Source organism: Trachurus japonicus, chromosome 4 (assembly GCF_045865225.1).
Source record: "Trachurus japonicus isolate A0001 chromosome 4, Traja_1.0".
Taxonomy (NCBI): domain Eukaryota; kingdom Metazoa; phylum Chordata; class Actinopteri; order Carangiformes; family Carangidae; genus Trachurus; species Trachurus japonicus.
The window spans coordinates 10,026,124-10,048,931 of record NC_140910.1 but is presented as its reverse complement, the minus strand read 5'-3'; the positions used below and the strand labels follow the sequence as shown (position 1 = coordinate 10,048,931).

Below are 22,808 nucleotides of genomic sequence, written 5' to 3'. Positions count from 1 at the left end.
TCTTAAATAGTTATATCTTCCGACAGCAATCACTTCTATAGAGTGTTTGGTCTGAAACACGGGTCTGTCAGTCACTCTGCTCTGCTGTAAGCCGAGGAGAAAACTTTCCTTGTATCCTACAACCTTTATCCAATGAGGAGAGAGAACGGCATAAAGGGGCGGTCCTCTCTGTGTGTGCAGCCAAGGGATGCGCGTGAATGTGGTGACGTAGGGACGAGGGCGGGGACTGCTAACTCCATCGGCTGACAGGAAGTTAGCCAAAACCACTGGATCGCTTACTTCTGCTTTAAGGCCTCAGCCAAAGGATGCTGGCCATGCCCATGACTATTTAATCATACATTATTATGAGTAACTATTATTACTACTACTAATGAGCAACTGGTAACTTGATTCTCCCCTTCCATCCATCCATCCCAGCTGTGGTCATCCATCCATCCATCCATCCATCCATCCATCCAACAACTATGGGTTTGAATCCTGCTCTGTCCCAGTCGCTGTCGTAGTGTCCTTGGGCAGCTTACCCACCTTGCCTTGTGTGAATGCGTATGAATGATCATGGTGGTGGTCGGAGGTTTGGCGCACACTGGCAGCCACACTTCCATCAGTCTGCCCCAGGACAGCTGTGGCTACACACATTACCTGTGTGAATGTGGTATGAATGAATAATGGTTTCTGTAAAGTGCTTTGGGTGTTGGGAAAAACACTATATAAATGTATGCTATTAATATAACTATTATTATTATTATCTTGGTGGTATTACAAGAGATCTCGATTGTAATTTTCTTTTAAGACATCATATTCATTTATTAACAAATGTGGTCACTCCATTTATATGCCTTAGCCATAAATCCTATTTGCACCGTTCATAATGTTGCCCATTTTTGATTGATACTGTAACAGAGTTTATATAGATTTCCTCCTGTTTCATAATAATCACATTCACAAGCAACTGAAATACTGAAATACTAAGATTATGCTCAACAAAGAGACACAAAACTTGTAAAATTGTGGTTTGATCATACTTTTCTTTTTTGGAACACGGCTCTACAACAGTAAGTACAGACATAAAGCAGCGAGCCTCAGCCATGCTGAATATAGCTGCTCACTGTGAAGCATTTGACTTCCCAGTTATTTTGGTCTGCCACACATATGTGAAACTTTTCTGCTCTGTCTTTTCTATGAGCAGCCAAAGTTTCAGAAATGTTGGAAGCTGATGGAATAATATAGTCATTTTGGCTCTGATTCCCATCCGGTTTAGTAACACAACTTCGCCATGACCATTGTGAATGTGTCATTGCTTGGTATCCCTGCCGCAGACCTAATCCATTCGTATCTGCAAGCAGACATTAATAAATCATAAGGAGAAGCTTTCAGAAGCTTTAACCTCCATGCATAATTCAGCCTGTGCTGATGCTAATGCTACAGCTGCAGCTCCCACACTCAACTGTTCAGCAGTGTCCCACTAAACAGCCAATTAACTGTAATGAATCCAGCAAAGTCCAACTCTCAGCAGAATGAACAGAGAAAGTACTTTCTCCTGAAAACTGTGCGAGCTAATTCGTAATGAGAACTCTATAAAAGTTTGTTTTCACCTTGAAACATAATGGGGGGTGAGGCGTAGAGTGATGGTTTCACTTTATACTTAATAGCCTCACTTTGAATAGGCTAAGAAATGTGTGGACTGGCTCCGGTTTTTGATCTCGATTCAACTGATTTCAAATGGGAGCAATTTGTTGCGAAGTTGGACTTGATGAGATGTGTACTTCTGTCAAGACAATAAGAGCAGAGCAAGGACAGGGGAGCTGACTGTTATTTTACTCTTTAAGCAACCTGCAATACAATCTCCCTCATCCCACATTGATGACCCGACAAAACACTAAGGGCCCTAGTCTCGTAGACCGGGTGAAGTCTAACATCAGCGCAGCTTCGCCACGCCAACGGGGTGTGGCCCAGGTCCATTTCGCAAGATTGGTGGGCCGCGCAGTCAGACTTAGACCAGCGCAACCCCTCCCCTCGCCCCTCCCACCGGCGCAAACGGTGAAGAGGGAGGAGAGAGGGCGGGAGGGAGACAGGAGGAGGAGAGAAAGGCGTGGAGTGGGTTTGACACAGCCGAGTCAGATCTTCACCAATCAAAGGAGCTCCTCTCCTCACCTTTAACTGCGCGGCGGGTGATGCGCGCTGCAAGTTTGTCATTTTATACTTGGACATGGGCGGAGGAGACAGCGACGCCAGAGGCCGAACCTCTCCCAGGAGGAAACAGCTGTTTTGGTCCGGAGGTCCGAGCTCAGAGTGACCGAATAATGAGTTTACTAATATACTTAACCAGGATTGATCTGATACACTGAGAACGGCTGCCCAATGTAAGAAACAACAACTAATAAACTAATAAAGAAACTCACATTTATTCAAACCCTGTGTAAGACAGATGAGAGGTGTAGGCTATACTAATCACAACATAAACAAAGACCATGTGGATGAAATCAGCGTAAAGGACGCTCTCTCTCTCTCCCTCTCTCTCTGTCCTCCTCTCTCTCTCTCTCTCTCTCTGTCCGTCTCTTTTTTTCTCTTTTTTTTCTGTGATAGAGATGCTGAGTATACTGTAGTAGGCTATATACTGACTATCTGATACCGAGGCTGTTGTGGTGGACTAAGAGAGATGATGATTTGTGTTTTGTTTTTCATTACGGCTGCGTGATGCGGTCGCTCTCCGCTAATGAATTAATAAGTAAATAAATAAATAAAGCGATCATCACAAGGGCAGAGTGGTATCTCAACACGGCAGCGACATGCAGTCATCCACCCTCAGTCCTGCTTGGGACATCCACAGCTGCTTTTCAGTGCCAGTTCGTCCCTGCTGTGTTAATTCAGGTGGAGTTTCCTTTACGCACCGACAGCCTTTGATCTCTGCTTTGATCTGACGTCAGATGTGACGGGACAATCTATATAGATATAAATTCACGTGTTGATTCCGTTAGTTGCATTAAATAGTGGTTATTGTGGATATTTATTGCATTGAAATGTGTCTGGAACTGTGGAGATCTGCCTGTCAGGTCTTGGTGACGTGTGTGCACTGCAGGTCAGTCAGTCAAACTTCCACTGCACCTGCTGCGCTTCGCGCTGCGCTGAGATTAGACCTGGTTGGAGGTGGCGAGCTTTCAGCGCAACCTCGGCGGGACATTTTCGCACAAAACTTCCACTGCACCAAGCTGAATCTGTGACGCCTCCCCCTGCTGCACGGCCACGCCTATCTCAGCGCAGCGCGATCTGCCAATCTTCCAATCTGACTTTGTGCTAGGCTGCGCTGGTCGAAACTTGCATTAGACCGGCTGCGCTACCTTGCGCACCTGCGCTGCGCCACCAAACTAGGGCCCCATATCTTCATGCAACTTTTTATCATCATATCTCAGATTTCATAAAGTCTAGACTATGACTCTAAGGTTAAATTTAAATGTTAATGAAACATAATTAATGAATTCATTTTCAACCAACCTTGGTTCCAGCTAGACCTCATTTACAATGTAACCGAATGAAGGGTACTGCAAGTAGAAAGCTACTTGACACAAGAAGCAATGGTACTGAGCTCAAAGGAGTAATTGAGACAAAAACAATCAAACAACAATCAAATAAAAAAGTGCCAAGAAAAAGAAAAGAAATACCACAACAAATTAATATTAAAATAAGGATGTAAGATCAGATCCCCCAGGAATATCTGAAAGTAAAGTGTGATAGTGTGTGAAGATTTAATAATTATCTTAGATAATTTAATAATTATCTATAATCATATTATCACAAAGCCTGGAAGTTCTTTCACAATCTATATCAATGCTCATGTTCAACACCACTTCAGGTAGCTCCATGCCATTATTAAGTCAGAAATGAGAGGTGTGGGGTTCAGGGCAGTGGGTGGGTGGGTATAGTGCATCACACCTTCATGCAGGATACTGGATGACGCACATTCTGTGAGATCTGATCTGTAAATAGCATTGCCCTTTATATAAACCAACAATATTTCCTTAAACTTTGGCAATATGTAACATGTGGTGAACATACTGGGATCAGTCTCCACCCATTAAAAACATTCAGAAGGGCCCGAAAGGACAGAAAGGACAGAACTGACCAATTCTTACTCTTCCCACCAACAAACTAGGGGCAATGAGGCAACTTGGAAAAACAGATAAACATGAATCCATTGTCTATACTGCTTATCTGTGCAGCATCACAGGGCTGATCCCAGCTGACATTGGGCGAGGGTGGGGTATACCATGGACAGGTCACCAGTCTACCACAAATATCTCCTTCTCACACACTCCAGGTTCGGACTAGCATCTGTTACTTTCACTTAAATCTCCCTAGACCCGACTAGTCCGTAACAGTACAGACAGGGAGAACATGAATCAAACCCAGAACCTTCTTGCTGGGAGGTGCGAGTCCTGAGAAAACAAATCAAATCTTCATTTTATCACATTGGAATGTCTCTGTATTGGTTGTATTGTATTTGTTATTTAGAGAAACTCAAAAAGGTCTGTGTTTATAACAAAGGTGTGAATCCTCTCCACAGGATTGGGAGCAGAAACATTTTTGTCACTGAATATGATCAAGTGTGTTCGCAGAACCATACAATACTGGTGTTCCTGTTTGATGATTGAGTTTCTGAACTCATATCCTTTGCCCAGTCTTGATGTAATAAAAACCTGATTTCCAGAGTCAAGTCAGTGTGTATCGCACCATCCAACTCCATCAACTTTAAACATTTTTGTTGTATATAAAGCACCCTAGATTGTCAATTTAGAGGGGGAAGGGTTGGCTTGGGGAAAATAGATGTCTTGTAGCAACCTTGTATTTAAATCAATATGCTAATGACTACATTTTCCATTCATTGGGTTCATTTGAACCCAGCCAAGGTTTCAAAAATAACCCAGGGGACGTGCTGAAAAGACCTACCTGTCAACCATTGCAAAAATTAACATGGGGAAATAATTTGAACATTCTCTGTTTGGCCATATGATCGTAAAACAGAGAGTAATGCGCTGCACGTTCAAGGGTAACACAATTAAAGCAACCTCAGCTATGCACACAACCAGTGGTGTATAATATCAGAGAGAACACGTACATAGAGTAATCACAAACTGATGACCAGCAGTTCTCATTTGTTAAAAGCAGCAAGGGGCTGTGAAAAGAAATCAGAGTAAGACAAACCTCACACACACATGGATGCTACATTCAAGGTAGAGAGGAAATTGCCTCACTACCAGGGGCAAAAACTTGAGGTGCCTGAGATGAAAAGGATGCCAGAAACAATTATTTCTCCTTTTTTATCCCCACAAAGGAAAAACAAAATGTCTATTTCCCTTTTGTATTCCGACATGAGAAAGGAACTGGATAGTCTTTCATACAAATTCATTGTGTTAATGGATACAAACATGTCCGAAATCAGAATTTGCACCACTACTTCTGCTGCATCCAAAGAGGCTCTGTCTGTATTTCTGAACAGCAACAATTCAAAACAAGATTATTACCAACAAACTCCGAGTTTAAAAGTTGTAGTGCTAAGATATGGAATGAAAATTACGTCTCTGGTAGTATTCTGTGAATTCTTTTCCCATCCAATCGGCTCTATGCGCAGCTCCACTACTTCCTGAACTTAAGGCTGCTCTTTTATTTCCTGTCTTACATTATTAGGCAAACTGTTTAATCCAGGTGTGTCTGAGTAGTCACAATGGTCCGACACACCGGGATTAATCAGTTTGTCCACTCATAATAATAATAAAGTTGTGGAGCTGTGCATAGAGCCAATTCCCTCCTTCCAATACTGCATTAAGACCCTAACCCACAGTACTGCCCTACAAAGCAAAAAGGCAGTAACTACACAGAGTTCCGAACTGAGAAAAAATACTTTAAAGTTATCCTGTTGTCCAGCCTAAGTTGTTGTAGATTATTGGACATGAGGCAGTTTTGTTACTTTGTATTAGCTTATCCTTTATACATATTAATTCTCATATTTGATGTGATGTTTTACCCCTATTTTGCAGTTACTGTATTCTTGCTTTGTATTACTTGCCAAAAATGTGGCACCATACCAAGCAAAAAGTCAGTAACTGCAGATTCTTCAAAAACTATTCTGTCACAACTTGTGCTCTAGGTGTGTTACATACACTGTATTTGGACTAATTGGAACCATTTGTTTCCCCGAACATGGATATACCAAACCCAAAGTAATCTGACCATTTTAGGCTAATATTTTCCACCCGGAAATTCTGGTGCTGAAATTGCTGCTTAAAGTGTCTCACATTCCTAAACTGTATCAAGGCCCAAATTAGGACAATTTATTTTGAATAGTACCACATTCTTATGTGTAAATATTAGATTAATGTGTATCTGGGTGTGTATCGCCTATATCTACAACAAATCACATTAACTTTAAAGCACTGTCAACTTCACTTTGAAGCAATATAGGCAAGTTAGGCTAACTCCAATTCAACAGGGCAGAACTAAATAATCTTGATTGAGTAATGATAATGAGGAAATATTGGAAATCATAAATATATTTTTATATTCAGAAGAGGAAACCGGGGTATGGGAAACATGGAAACAGTAACTTCACTCTGCGGCAACACGGTTGTTTTTACGTTAAGTAAAACAAAGCAAAAGTACAGTAACTGACAGAGTAACGGTAGTTACTGTCTTCTTGCTTTGTTTCACTAGGGCTTTTTGCAGTTACTGTAAAAACGACTACCATTTTTCTCCAAAACGACACACATTTGAGATGAGATATTTTGTCACATAACAAAGGATGCCTTGAATGTCATGAAAATGATAATAACTCATTTTCGACCAAAAATGCAGTTGCTGCCTTTTTGCTTTATAGGGCAGAGTAGCCCTTCATACTTCAGTTAATTTCAGTGGAACCACAATGGACACAATGGAAAAGGAAACACAATTTTTGCTGCAACACAATGCAAATATTACTCAGCATGGCAGTGCACCAACTAATCAAATATATGCAGCCATAGGGGTGGACGATATAGAAATTACACCAGTATGAATTTGCACTAAGGTATGGATTTTGACAAGAGGAGCTCTGAAATATCATTATCATGAACATATCAGTGGTAATCAGAAATGTATGAATACTAATACAAATACGAATTACTTTATCAATCCCCAAAGGGAAATTCATTTGTCTGTCAGCTCATTGACCATTTGCAGAAGAAAAAAAAGCCTGATAGTACAAAGGATCTTCTTTCTTTGTCCTGCAGCTAAGAGAGAGGAGCCATCCACCACCGCTGCTTTCCTGGTCCATCAAGGATCCATGAAGTGGATGATATGAGTTGTTCAGAATGGCCTCCACCATCTTCAGTGTTCATCTCTCCACAACATCCCCCAGTGAGTCCTTCAGGGAAACATGACTGAAGTGCCTCAGGATGTTTGGCCTGTATCCTAGCAACGACTTCATGGAGAACTTTACATGGAACTTCAGCAGTAGCTTTGTACCACCAGCATGTGAGAGTAGTTGCTGTGCGCTAGATTTTGAGATGTGGCTAAGATTTCACATGCTCATGAACACCAACAGTGGTTAAGTGGTTAGGTCTGAGGCTTTTGTGGGTGGAGTTTGCATCTTCTCCCTGTTCCTTTAAAGTCATTCATTGCATCATCACCCTCTGGCCCCTCTCATTCTTCAAAGCTGTTTTACAGTAGTGAGTAACAAATGTCTTAAAAGCAGGAGACTTCACCGTAATAAAGCTTCATTGAATTATTCATTAAGCAAATTTAATCAAATTTAATAATTGAAAAAATCTTTATTAAATTGGGTCAAATTACAATATAAAGTGTCAAAGCCTGTAACATCAGCGGTGTTGAATGTGCATGAGTAAAGGTGTTGGGTGCATGTGTGCAATGTCAAACATTGGTAAACTTAGTCCAACCAAACATGACCAAACAATGGAGTGTATTGGGTGGGAGGTGGTCTGTGTGTGTGTGTGTGTGTGTGTGTCACTGCAGGAGTTTAAACAACCTCTGCACACTGTGCCCAGGTGTGCAAGGTTTACTGAAATTAATGAGCTGCCAATAAACCCCCAAATTAGAGACACACCTCCAAGCTCACACCACAAACACAACATGTCATGATGACGTAACAAGCGAGTGGCAAAAAAGTCATGATGTCTTTGAAGGGTAAAGGGTGTGTTTTTAAATTCCTCAGGGAAACACTGCACATCTCAAAATATGAAGAAAGGAAAATGTGTTCAAAGTGTTACTTTGGACCATGAAGACACGATTACACATATTCTTACTACTTATTACTATTGTGTCCTACATAATAAAATAGTCCTATAGATATACTATACTTTCCCTTTCCCTTTTATACTGTAAAGCATTTCCAGAAAATATATCATGATACTGTATACCATTACTGTCTTACTGCTTGAAATCACACTGATACATTCTAGACCAGGCTTTCCAGCCTTATGTAGCCACACATTCCTGGTAGAAGACACTGCAAAAGGAACAGTGTGATGTTGAGCACTGATGATATTGTTTAAACAGTATAACACCTTTCCAGAGCCACAGTAGCTGCCAGGCAAAGACTTGTAGCAGAGGCCAAAGACAGACTTCTGAGATTTGGACTGTGTGGAGAAATGTGGAGTTTGAGTCTTTCCACTAATCTTTTCTCTGTGTGTCTGTGATCATGAAGATCATTTGTTGGATAGAGGCTGTTTGTATTGGGCCTTTTGGCAACATGAAGTCCAATTGCATCTCCTGCTTAACTAACCAAGCTTTGATACGGCAAATCACACAAAACAAAGTTCCTGAGTTGTCAGTGATTTCGCGGTCAGTCATTTTCAATGTGCCTGCAATAAGCTATCTTTCCTCTTGCTGTTGGCTCCAGCTCAGCTTTAAACCGAGTGTCGAGACAGTTATAGGGCAAATAAGAATATCCAAGCTGTGGCATCTCTTCTAAGATTAAATTAATGCTACAGCAGCATGGTGCATATCACACTAGATGAATGCTGGAGCAACGTGGAGTGAACCTGACAGCGAACACCTGCCGATGATATCTAAGCAAACACTGCGGGCTCTGCAGGAATCTGCATGACTTGATTTGTTTCTCTTTTCATCCATGCAGCACTGCACGTGACACAGCCAAGTAAGAAACAAATGGAAAACACATTTGTGAATACACATCCGAGCAAGGACAGAGATGCAGACATGCACACGCACATCTTACCAAGTTTTTATTGCATACAAAAACATAGTTTGTTCTACCGCAACGCCTATATACACATACGCAACCCAGACTTACCCCGACATGCATACATATATACATAAAGTACAACACAACATAATTGGGAAATACGTATGTATGAGATGGCAGCAGCTTTGATTTGCTGTGGCTGTCTCAGCAGGCAGCGTATGACAACACAGCAGAGATACGAAGTTACAAGGAACAGTCAAATTAACAAGCTGAGGGGGGAGTAGGAGGAGAAGATGGAGAGAGGAAGACAACAAAGTCTAAATAATAAACTGAGAGGTGGGGAAAGTCTGGGGAACATTAAACAGAGCCATGGCAAACAGTAGAATTACATGCGCTCTAAACAGCTCTTCCACTGGCAGCATTTCCACAAGGGAGCATTCTTGACAGCTTCTACTGTCTTCTTTTTCTTTTCTTTTCTTTTTTTTTAAAAAGGGAGGTGCTGTTTACACCACTGAGAACTGAGCATGTTGTAAAACTCTTAAAACACCAAGGGCCTGAAAGGTAAAAGATTTCCAACCCAAGCAAAACAGTTGCAATGCAACACCTTTTCAATAGTCACACAAAACAGCGGGACGTACGTCAGTGGTTGAAACCTAAGTACACATGAAGTGTGCAAAAATGGCCTACATTTCAGTAAATTGCGAGGGATTGTTCTGCACCGCAGTATGAGCCTGAAAATGACTGAAAGTCTCTGTGTGTTAAAGTCTCCTCCTCTCGCTTGTTCTGTGTCACGCCAGCAGGAGATGCAGCGATGCTCTTAACATACAGTGCAGCGCGTCTGGCTGACAGGCTGGGCTCTAAACAACTCTGCAGTGCTGTCTCACTGAAAAATAACATTGATACTGTAGTGGCACATACAAGACAACCTGCCCCCAAGGAGTAGCATTGATATAGTCTAATTTGTAATACTTTTGCATCCAATGTAACTATTTACTACAAACATATTTTGCAAATTTACATGTTTTCCAAGTAGCAAATACACTGATACCAAACATATCAGTCCAGAGAGAAGACATTTGTTCTCAACTTTCCAGAAAATGTCTTTGTTGTGCTACAACATTGTTAAACTTTTATATGGCCAGGCTTTATTTTGAGCACTTCCATGAGTCAGGTGAGGTTGGAGCGAGATTGGAGTCTGGTTTAATATGGAAATGGTTCACAGTGACTTCACTAAGCTGGAGAGGCAAACTCTGATCTCTGATTTGAAAGATGTGCACTTTGCCCACCTCCTCTTCATTTCCTCCATCAAAATAAAAACACATCCGACAAAACATGTTGCAATCTAATAAAGAAAGCTGTTGAGAGGTGAAGGGATGTAATTTCTTGGAGACAAGGTTACTTATGAACATCTTGTACGAAAACACTGCAGATTGGATAAATAATAATTGTTTAACTTGGTAACCCTTTCTTTTACAGTCCCCTAATTACTGTGTATTTACTGTGTAATTACAAGGTAAAAGAAAGAAATTACAAGGTAACTAACACTGGTAAAAATGATGGTAACTACAGAGTAAATACTAACTAATTGCCTTGAAATATCTCAACTATTACTAAAGAACAACACTGCATTAATGGGTAATTACTACCGTCATTATGAAGGTAACTACAGTAAAATAATAACGCAATTACAATGTAAAAGGAGAGAAATTACATCCCATTTACCTGGTAGTATAATCCAATATCTCACCTGTCCATCGTGTTACTAAGTTATTGAGCTGTTTTGGCTGGTAATAACTTTGCTCATTCATTTATCATGCCTGATTTTATTTAGTACTTACCTGGCAAATATGCCATCAGGGTCCTCTTGTTAATTAAACCTTCTGTAGTGTTACCAGGTAAAACACATCTATTTACCAAGTAAATAAGATGAAAGTGTGCTGTAAAAGAAAGCGTGGCTTTCTTTCCACAGTATTACCAGTTTATTACTATGTAATTAAACCAAGACTGTTCAGTTTTACACATTTTCGTTTCCTCAACATTACCATGTATCTTCTGTAGACTTACGAGGTAAAACACCTATATTTACCAAGTAAATAAGATGAAAGTGTGCTGTAAAAGAAAGCGTGGCTTCGTACCAGTTTATTACTATGTTAATTAAACCAAGACTGTTCAGTTTTACATATTTTTGTTTCTCAACAATTACCATGTATTTTCTGTAGTATTACTAGGTAAAACACATCTATTTACCAAGTAAATAAGATGAAAGTGTGCTGTAAAAGAAAGTGTGGCTTCTTTCCACAGTATTACCAGTTTATTACTATGTAATTAAACCAAGACAGTTCAGTTTTACATATTTTCGTTTCTCAAAATTACCATGTATTTTCTGTAGCATACTAGGTAAAAACACATCTATTTACCAAGTAAATAAGATGAAAGTGTGCTGTAAAAGAAGTGTGGCCTCTTTCCACAGTATTACCAGTTTCTTACTATGTAATTAAACCAGTACTGTTCAGTTTTTACATATTTTCCATTCTCAACATTGCCATGTATTTTCTGTAGTGTTACCAGGTAAAACATGACTATTTTCCAAGTAAATAAGATGAAAGTGTGCTGTAAAAGAAAGCGTGGCTTCTTTCCACAGTATTACCAGTTTATTACTATGTAATTAAACCAAGACTGTGCAGTTTTACATATTTTCGTTTCTCAACATTACCATTTATTTTCTGTAGTGTTACCAGGTAAAACATGTCTATTTACCAAGTAAGTAAGACGAAAGTGTGCTGTAAAAGAAAGTGTGGCCTCTTTCCACAGTATTACCAGTTTATTACTGTGTAATTGAACCAAGACTCTTCAGTTTTACATATTTTCCATTCTCAACATTACCATGTATTTTCTATAGTGTTACCAGGTAAAACATGACTATTTTCCAAGTAAATAAGATGAAACTGTGCTGTAAAAGAAAGCGTGGCTTCTTTCCACAGTATTACCAGTTTATTACTATGTAATTAAACCAAGACTGTTCAGTTTTACATATTTTCGTTTCTCAACATTACCATTTATTTTCTGTAGTGTTACCAGGTAAAACATGTCTATTTACCAAGTAAGTAAGACGAAAGTGTGCTGTAAAAGAAAGTGTGGCCTCTTTCCACAGTATTACCGGTTTCTTACTGTGTAATTGAACCAAGACTCTTCAGTTTTTACACATTTTCCATCCTCAACTTTACCATGTATTTTTCTATAGTGTTACAGGTAAAACATGACTATTTTCCAAGTAAATAAGATGAAACTGTGCTGTAAAAGAAAGTGTGGCTTCTTTCCATAGTATTACCAGTTTCTTACTGTGTAATTAAACCAAGACTTTTCAGTAACAATACACAAAAATCACATTCGATACGTACCTCGGTTTTGAGGTCTCGGTTCGGTTAATTTTCGGTACAGTAAGATAACCAAATGCAAAACATAAATTTGATTGTTGTTTATTTAGGAATTTTTCTCAACCAAATGTACAGGTTTTGGTCAAATGTAATTATTTTACTCACCGACTAATGTTATGTTGTACATTGTCCCTGATACAAATAAACTTATTAAACCATTATACAAAATATTAAAGAAGAGAGAAAAGAATAGGCCTAAGTGCTGCCTAATTAAGTCAAATAAATTATTCTCAAATTAACAAAATATACGGTATAAATAAGCGCTTTACAATGAATAAATATTCACAAATAAACAAAATATATAAAACATGATTTAAAAAAAAATTCCTCACACAACTTTTACAACACGGCCAGATAGAGAGTGAGAGAGAGAGAGAGAGAGAGAGAGAGAGAGAGAGAGAGAGAGAGAGACGGGACAGACAAAGGGACAGCAGACTGTGCCTACAAGCAGGGGGGTCCTCAAGCCTCTGTTTTCTTGCTAGCGGTAGCATTAGCCACGACGCAAACGGGGCTGCACATGTAGCTGCAGTCGGACTGTAAACACACACAACCTTCTCACCCGTGCTCAGCGTTGTACCGAACCGAACGCCCCGTACCGAATACGGTTCAATACAAATACATGTAGTGGCGTCGCCTGGTCTGGGCATTCCTGGCTCTAGCCCGAACATTTCTTATTCAGCCCCGGATGTTTTCTCAGACGGAGTTAAACAGAAAGTGTGATGGTAGTTTTGTAATTTCCCAGTGACAGTGAATGCAACACAGGCACGACGCCACGACCAATCAGAGAGAAGTGTTGTGGAAGCGGAGACTCCTCCTCCGTGGTTTTATTGGCTAACAGCCAGGTAACCAAGGTAACTATTTGAATTGTAGCGACGACATCAGGCGGTTTTTTTTTTTCTCGGACGAACCAGCGCGTCTGTCGGATTGGGCCGTCCATGTTCGCTTGAGCCCAAAAGAACAACCAGGCAGCAGAGTACAAAAACAGAGGAACAGAGACAGCACAGCAACAGGTGTGTGTGTGTGTGTGTGTGTTTGTGTGTGCGTGTGTGTGTGTGTGTGTGTATGTGCGGGTGCGTGTGCGTGTGCGTGTGTGCTACCTGCTGCAAAGGTAGGCTAATAATATTCTATAATCATAGTTGGCTGAAAATCTTAGGACGTAAAGCTCAAGCATGTGTTCTTGCCATTACAATGATAGGAACCGTTCTCAGTCAATAATAAATCTGTTTTTTATTTTATCTAAGCAAATGTTGTCATTTATTTTCTCCTCAGAGTAGTCTACACCAAGCATGCCTTCCTGCTTGTAGGAGGGGTGGGGGCGGGGGCGGTGGCTCCTCTCTCTGTGTTTGTCTGTCTGTCCGTCATCTCTCTCTTTCTCTCTCTCTCTCTGCCGTGTTGCGCACGGGCTCCAGCACCTGTGGATCTGCTGCAAATGTGCCAAGAAGCATCGTCAGGCAGCAGTTGTGGCATTTGCCCACACATTGCCTATGGTCGGTCCGTCAAAAGTTGTGTGAGAAGTTTTTTTTTTTTTTAAATCATGTTTTTTATATATTTGGTTTTATTTTGTGAATATTTAATTCATTTGTAAGGCTTATTTTATATACCGTATTTTGTTAATTTGAGAATAATTTATTTAACTTATTAGGCAGCACTTTAGAACAGTAGGCCTAGGCCTATTCTTTTCTCTCTTCTTGTAATATTTTGTATAATGGTTTACTTTTGTTTAATATGTTTATTTGTATCAGGGACAATGTACAACATAACATTAGTAGGTGAGTAAAATAATTACATTTGACTAAAACATGTAATTTGGTTTAGAAAAAATTCCTAATAAAACAATCAAATTTATGTTTTGCATTTGGTTCCTTACTGTACCGAAAATGAACCGAACTGACATGGTAATGTTGAGAACGCAAAATATGGTAAAACTGAAAAGTCTGGTTTAAATTAAATAGTAATAAACTGGTAATACTGTGGAAAGAAGCCACGCTTTCTTTTACAGCACACTTTTCATCTTATTTACTTGGTAAATAGATGTTTTTTTCCTAGTAATACTACAGAAAATACATGGTAATGTTGAGAAACGAAAATGTGTAAAACTGAAACAGTCTTGGTTAATTTACATAGTAATTAAACTGGTAATACTGTGGGAAAGAAGCCACGCTTTCTTTTACAGCACACTTTCATCTTATTTACTTGGTAATATAGAGTGTTTTTCCTAGTAATACTACAGAAAATACATGGTAATGTTGAGAAACGAAAATGTGTAAAATGAACAGTCTTGGTTTAATTACATAGTAATAAACTGGTAATTACTGTGTGGAAAGAAGCCACACTTTCTTTTTACAGCACACTTTTCATCTTATTTACTTGGTAAATAGATGTGTTTTACCTAGTTAATGCTACAGAAAATACATGGTAATGTTGAGAAACGAAAATGTGTAAAACTGAACAGTCTTGGTTTAATTACATTAGTTAATAAACTGGTAAGAAGCCACGCTTTCTTTTACAGCACACTTTCATCTTATTTACTCGGTAAATAGATGTGTTTTACCTAGTAATAGCCTACTACAGAAAATACATGGTAATGTTGAGAAACGAAAATATGTTAAAAACTGAACAGTCTTGGTTTAATTACATAGTAAATAAACTGGTAATACTGTGGAAAGAGCCACGCTTTCTTTTACAGCACACTTTCATCTTATTTTACTTGGTAAATAGATGTGTTTTACCTAGTAATACTACAGAAAAATACATGGTAATGTTGTGAAACGAAATGTGTAAAACTGAACAGTCTTGGTTTAATTACACTAGTAATAAACTGGTAAGAAGCCACGCTTTCTTTTACAGCACACTTTCATCTTATTTACTTGGTAAATAGATGTGTGTTTTCTAGTAATACTACAGAAAATACATGGTAATGTTGAGAAACGAAAATTGTGTAAAACTGAACAGTCTTGGCTTAATTACATAGTAATAAACTGGTAATACTGTGGAAAAGAAGCCACACTTTCTTTTTTAAGCACACTTTCATCTTATTTGCTTGGTAAATAGATGTGTTTTACCTGGTAACACTACAGAAGGTTTTAATTAACAAGAGGACCCTGATGGCATATTTGCCAGGTAAGTACTAAATAAAATCAGGCATGATAAATGAATGAGCAAAGTTTTACCAGCACAAAACAGCTCAATAACTTGTAACACGATGGACAGGTGAGATATTGGATGATTTATACTACCAGGTAAAATGGGATGTAATTTTCTCTCCTTTTACATTGTAATTGCGTTATTATTTTACTGTAGTTACCTTCACAATGACGGTAGTAATTACCCATTAATGCAGTGTTGTTCTTTAGTAATAGTTGAGATATTTCAAGGCAATTAGTTAGTATTTACTCTGTAGTTACCATCATTTTACCAGTGTTAGTTACCTTGTAATTTCTTTCTTTTACCTTGTAATTACACAGTAAATACACAGTAATTAGGGGACTGTAAAAGAAAGGGTTACCTTTAACTTTGTTGCACAAATGAACCACTTTCTATCTTTACCCAGCGAGGAGTCACTTAGAGCTTACTGTAGGTCTCATTCTGTCAATACAAAAAACATAAATCCATCACATGTGAAATATTTCACATATGTGAAAGTGCAATATTACATTAATTTGTCTTGTATATATGGTAAGGACCATGAAATCGTCTCTAAGGCCAAATGGCAATGTGCTATTTTTACATTTATGCACACATACTGCATTGCTTATCTCACACAATTGATATGAATTTAAATGAAAAGGGCTCTCTGCTCACTCTATTCATAAGGAGCATATGTGCTACCAATCTATTATGCATCATCATCATCATTATTTCTGTTGCGTCATCAAGCTCAGTGGCATGGCTTGAATGTTGATATTATTTACACAGTGCTCCTACTTTTTATTGCAAATGTGAGGTTCACATTGCAGAGCGCTACAACACACGTGGTCCTGCACATGCATTATCATCAATACTTTTGACGTACATGCCATACATCAAAAGCTATACCAATGTTGAGGTGGATATTTTTGAATGCTTCAGTAACTGATGACAGTAATGTTCCTGTTGAGTGGCACTTTCGATAGTGAACTAAAAGCTTGTTTATTCTTTCTCATTCGGTGGCTTGAGCGCATTTCTCCCTGTCATGGCCATTACATGACAGTAAGGAGAAATCTGCATGGACATACTGTATTGAAGGAAATGTAAACCTTAAAATGGCAATAACTAAAAGTATAATTGTCTCACTGAAAATCAATGGACAAAAATAAGTGAAAAAACTCCTCCACTGCCAAAACAAAAGAGATGTGAGAAATCAATTTTCCGCATTTGTCTGTCAACTTAGTGTGTAGAGTTTATTTATTGGCAATCATAGATGAACATATTTTCTCCTACTTTCTGCATATGTGACATTTAAATGTCATCATAATAGGAGGCATTATTCAATTAGACTGAACAAATAAAGGATAAATTCAAAATGTGGTATCAATCACAAACTTATTATTGAGTATGGGTGGATAATAAGTATGATAAAACTGTGCGCACAGGGATACATGAAAACTGTTGTATTTCTTGTATCATGTGGGCATCAGAGAGTAGAAATAGTAGAGGTGTGGGAAAATATATATTCACATCGGAACTGTGATTCTGTCTTGAAAGATTCAAACTCCATTACAAGAAATTTGACTTTGTTTTCTGTCTTGTAACAGTTAATTTGCTAGTCTGAGAGATGGCACTGTGTTGGTTTCTGGCCAGGTAGTTTGTGGCTTGAGCAAGACTATAGATCAATGTCAGCAATAGAAAGCAAAAAGGAAAGTGTGACTCAGTCTCTAGCTTCACTGAGGGCAGTGTTTGGATACATTTCAGATTTTATATCCTTGAGGAGAGAAAGCAGCTCTTAAAGACCCATGTTATCCACAGGCTTTATGTTCACTTAAAATCAGATTGCCACTAAAACAACAGATCTAAAGACGACAAATGACATGTGAATTGTCATATTGAGATTTATGGTGCATTACTTGAAATACAAAGCGTGCATTAAGTGCATTGATCACACAGGAAAACATTCCTCTTTACAAGTTGCTGGTTGCTGCTGGTAGTTTCTGAGCTGTATTGTGATTTCATTTGTTAATTAGTAAGGATGCATGACAAAATCAGCTTGTTGATCTTTGGCATGTTACGCTCCTGGAAATGAAAACTAGCTTAGCTACATTTTCATAGCGTTACCTGTATGCTTCTCCTGAGCTTTGTCTGCACTGCAGGCACTTATCATTTCCAGTGAAGCTTCATTTTTTAAGTGAATAAATTCGAAAGACAAATCACCTGTGTTCATTCACCTGCTGCTTAATTCTATGCTAATTACATGCATCACATCCACAGTACAGTCTAATGATCTAGATGTCTGTCAAATGCTGTGTCATGAGGTCAACATGATGAAAGTCAGTCTAACATTTGATGATATGATCATAGTTGACCAATCTATGTTAACTTGTCCCTGTGGGAGCAGTGATGTCATTGGAAATAAACTGCATCTTAATGTTCTATGTTCTTGCATGCATGCACATTATAAGTGCTCTCTCCAGTACCTCAGCAAATAGCATTACACCTCTGACCATCATATACTGTATGTTTATGATATACGTATGCTGTCATATGCAATATGACCTGTTAAAATTATTTTTGAATCAAGAATCAATTTTGAATCAAATTGTGAGCCCAAGATTTAAAAAAAAAACCTAATACACAATTCATTTTGTGTACTATATATTCAGAAATAGAGTGGGAGAAGTAAAATGTCATATTATCATAGCACTGACAAGATCTATCAGAAATGAACCTGAAAAAAAAAATGTCTGCATCTTTGTCTGTATGCTCTTGAATCCAAGAGCATACAGTAAGAGGGTAGATGCTATGAGATCATTATGGCCTTCATATTTATATCAAACATGTATGTATTTAGATTTTATCCCCAGTAATGTACTGTATTATATGTTATGTCATTTGTAATACAGTATGTGATGGGTGTTTCTGTAGAAACACAACAAATATGGTGCTGACATTGCACAGCAATATTGTGATGCATTTTAACTTTATCAGAAAGAATCGTGATTTCAATTACATTGTGATTACTTGTGCAGCCAAGTATTTTAAATGGCAAATATTCTTCAAACTTAATTTTATTTTAATACATATCATATAAGTCCAAGGAATTGTCTAGTTGTGCTTAAAGGTGTACAGAAAAGAAAACTGAATTTGAGCCCACTCTGGATCATAAAATTAATTTAATAACTCATCTATCAGACGATGTAGGCCAAACTTTGTGCAAAATTCTATTTTTGAGTAAATCCGGGATGAAAGTGTGTATTTTTTTTTCTCGCATTGGATAATGCAGGTGCACGGATTATACGTCAGCCTGCACACGATTCACCAGCCACTGATATTGGATCCGTCATCCGTCATTCAAACGTCTGAGACACGCACACACACACGGAGCTCGGTCTCACCCCACACTTTGAATATCCCGCCCGCTCGATAACGACCAATCAAATTTGTTTTCCTTACTCGGGTAAACTCGTGTTGCAGCTCGGGACAACTCGGCGCGACAAACAGGACAAACGGCCATTTCTGTACACCTTTAACAGTTTCAGTCTCGGTTGATTTGTCTCTGCCCATAGTTACTGTGCCTACCAACTTGTACATTAGTATAACCAAACAAACTCAAACTTTAACAGTGAAAATTATTCTGAAAATGTTGCAGATAAGTGAAATGATGTTCCAGCTGTTTTACTTATTTCAATCCAGGAACATGAATCTCACTGAATATTATTTTAGTAGGCTAATTATAAAAAGAGATGTAATCTGGGCGATCTCTGGCTGTTGAATAAAGTATGGTTGACTTGAGTAATGAGGTGTCCTTTCACATCTTCTGTTCTTCTGAGCTGTATTAGCACCAGGGACCTGAGAGCATTGCGATTGGTGAGAGATCAGACAGCCAGCATCTGTCTCTCTCTCTTCCACTTAAATACCCCCCCACACACACATATTCGTACACATGGTCTCACAGCAGTCCAGACATCTGGTGGGACTCTACTGGGTCTTGCTACTGTGGTACTGGGACTCGTACAAGGACTAAAGATACTTCAGCGGTAATGACACGTCCCTATTGGCCAGACCGGGCAGAAAAACAGGAAGTGGGGACAAGACTGAGGGTCGGAGAGGTCACCCATCTTGGGAGGGTGATTTAAATACAGTAGAAAAGAGTAACGAAGATACAGAGAACTATAATGTCCTCAGCCTTAGGCCAAGGTATGAAATGTGAATAAGTTTTAGGCTCTGGCCATATTCCAAAGAGACAGAGTCGAACTTACCCATGCTTAAATTATTGATAATATTAAATCATATTTCATTTGAGGTTTTAAAGTATTTTTCTAAGTGTCCATTTTCCACCAGATATGATTGAATCTAATTCTATTGGAATGCCTATCTTGAACCGTGCACAGCCTTGATGCAGTTTTGTTACAAAAAGCTGCCCCTGTATTACAGAAATATCAGTATTTTGTACAGTGATTGGTGGAGGGTATAGCTTATATTCATTTATATGTTTCCCACATTACAATTTAAAGGGGAAAAAAAGAGAAATTGGTCACATGGTCTGAGAACAACATCAATGCTCATTGGCGCTTATGAACCATTCTTCCAAATTCCCTCAACTGGTGTGGTGATGATGGTGATGGAGATCAGTTTAACACACTGGTCCAAAATCTTCCATATGTTTTTAACCAGGTTGAGATCTGGTGAAGGTGAAGCCCAGAGAAAATAATTCACATCACTCTCATACTTGTCAATCATTCTGTGATCCATTGTGCTGTATGGATGGGGCATCATAATCATTTTTGCTCTCATTTTTCAGGTTTTTGCTTTTTCTTTATCTACATGTTAGCTGTCAGCAGAATAAGATATTGACCATCTGATTCAAACAACAACAAATTATTCAGTGGCTTCAGGTAGTACTCAGCCTTCTCTTCGCTTTTTTCACACGTACACCTGTGTATTTAAGGTCCCACATTCCATACAATATATTTGAGCAAAAACCAAGTCATGTAATCCAAAGAATTCCCTGTAGACCTTCATGACAAAATTGTGGTTGTGTAAAACCTATGGTGGCCCTGAGGACTCAAAGCATTGCAAACTAAGAAATCACATATAAACAGCCAAACGTGCTGTAAATTCACACATTCAAATAAAGAAATTAGGAAATATGTTTGACAAGGATTTTTCACTAAGATTGACCATCCAGCCAAACTGTCTGGCCCTTAACATAAAGTACCAAGAACCCAATCATCATCACTGAAATTTGTTTTGTGGACATTTTTTTGCACCAAAACTGGCTCTTAAATATTGAATTATATGCACTTGGAAGGAACGTAGGAAAAGGGTCTGGTAAATAAGCACACATCACTGGGTATTTAAGTCTAGTCACTCACCCATGGCAGGGTTTCCTCCGGGGTTCAGAGTCACTCTGAAGGCTTGATTCCAAGTGTGGCGGCCAGGGGGAGCATCACATGGGTCGATGTAAAGCAGAGCACCCCCAAACCCCAGCTCAGAGAGTAGGGACAGCTGGGCAGCCACACAAACACACAAAGACACAGTGAGTAGGAAGAAGGAATGCTTCATTCAGACTCACATAAATATGTTAAGATGCATGCATAACATTTCAACCTTGCAATGCTTTGTTGTGGGTGGGAAAACAGAGAAACTGGAAATAACTTGAACTTTAAGTTAAAAAGAGTGTTGTTTTGTACTTTCAGCCATTTGGTAGCAAACAGACACTCAAATACCACTGCATAAAGTTGTCAAGGCATACTCACTAAAAATAAGGTAAATTGGTAACTCTGGGGTGGACAATAGAATGACCTGCCTATAAGGCACAACTCAAGAGCACCACAACTTACTGTATAGCTACCAAAACAATCCCACATTGAATTCCAACACAAACAGACATGGCCACGGCAATGGGGTGCAACCCCTAGTGGCCAGAGTGAGATTTAAAAAACATATTGGAAATAATTATAAATACGTACTGTATATGTTTTGGTTACTAATTAGATGGTGTGCCCATAACAGAGTTGTGTGTGTCATAATGTGATGTTGCATTAACTCAGGTTTAAATGGCCTATTGCATCATTTTTAAGTTTAATTAAAAGAAACATAATATTCATCTGAGAACTGATTCTGTGTTACAAACCCCCGGTCTGGCTACAATAAGAACTGCTGTTGTTTTTCCCCCCTGTATTTATTTTACATTTAGTTTATTTAGACTTATAGGACACTTTATAGCGCCAATAAAAAATAAAAATCCTTTCCACGTTTTGTTATTATTATTATTTAATAGAGACTTAATTAAGCCACCCAGTGTGACCCACACAAAACATGGGCAGATTTGTTTTTTTCTGAATTGTACGCTTTGAGTCAAGGCACCATTCATCCTGTCGGGGGTTTATTTCTCCATAATGACTGGCTCACTACATTATCCCTTACATAGTTGACAGTGGTGCCTCTTTTCTGTGAAGATAAACCTCTTCCTCATCCTACTGAGAGCTACAGTATGTTAAAATGCACATATCCTAGTTTGTTGTCCCCAAAAAGGCTTTTTTTTCAGCTCCCCCTTCTCAAAATTACTTCTAGCGGCCCTGCAAACAGAACCTATTAACATAATGATGGCAGTATTTATCTCAGGACAGTCAGATCAGATCACATCAGCTTCAGCCAGGTGTTAAGTAATAAACCTTCTGAGTGTACGGTATATCTCAATAGATCCTGAGGGTGATATCTGGTTCTCTAGTGGGCAAATGTTTCCTGTGGAGTTTGTGAGTCACCAGCTTTGTCTGACTATGGTAAATGGACCTGAATGTGCATTTTTAAGTCTTACTGACCACTCAAAGCACTTCCTCAAAACTCAAATACACAACTGGTGTTTTACATTACAATACTAGAGGACCTTCTAATTAGTGGTCAACCCACTATATTCTGCCTTTCCCCAACTATTTTATTTGATGCTGGGCAGGTAGGTAGCAAACCAGTGGGTTTATAAGAGATTCCTTTTTCTGCTGCAAACAGGACTGATGAAAGCGATGAGAGTGCACAACAAGTAAGTGGAGAAG

At 38.8% G+C, this 22,808-nt stretch overlaps 1 protein-coding gene across 3 annotated transcripts in view; it reads right to left on the bottom strand.

The window, feature by feature from the left end:
* Positions 1 to 22,808, bottom strand: part of naaladl2 (N-acetylated alpha-linked acidic dipeptidase like 2) — a 557,200-nt gene that overhangs the window by 222,093 nt on the left and 312,299 nt on the right. For all 3 annotated transcript variants that reach the window (XM_085773820.1, XM_085773822.1, XM_085773821.1), the window contains one exon: positions 21,132 to 21,264. In XM_085773820.1, the coding sequence (XP_085629946.1) occupies positions 21,132 to 21,264 (133 nt within the window). The remainder of the gene's footprint in view (positions 1 to 21,131; positions 21,265 to 22,808) is intronic.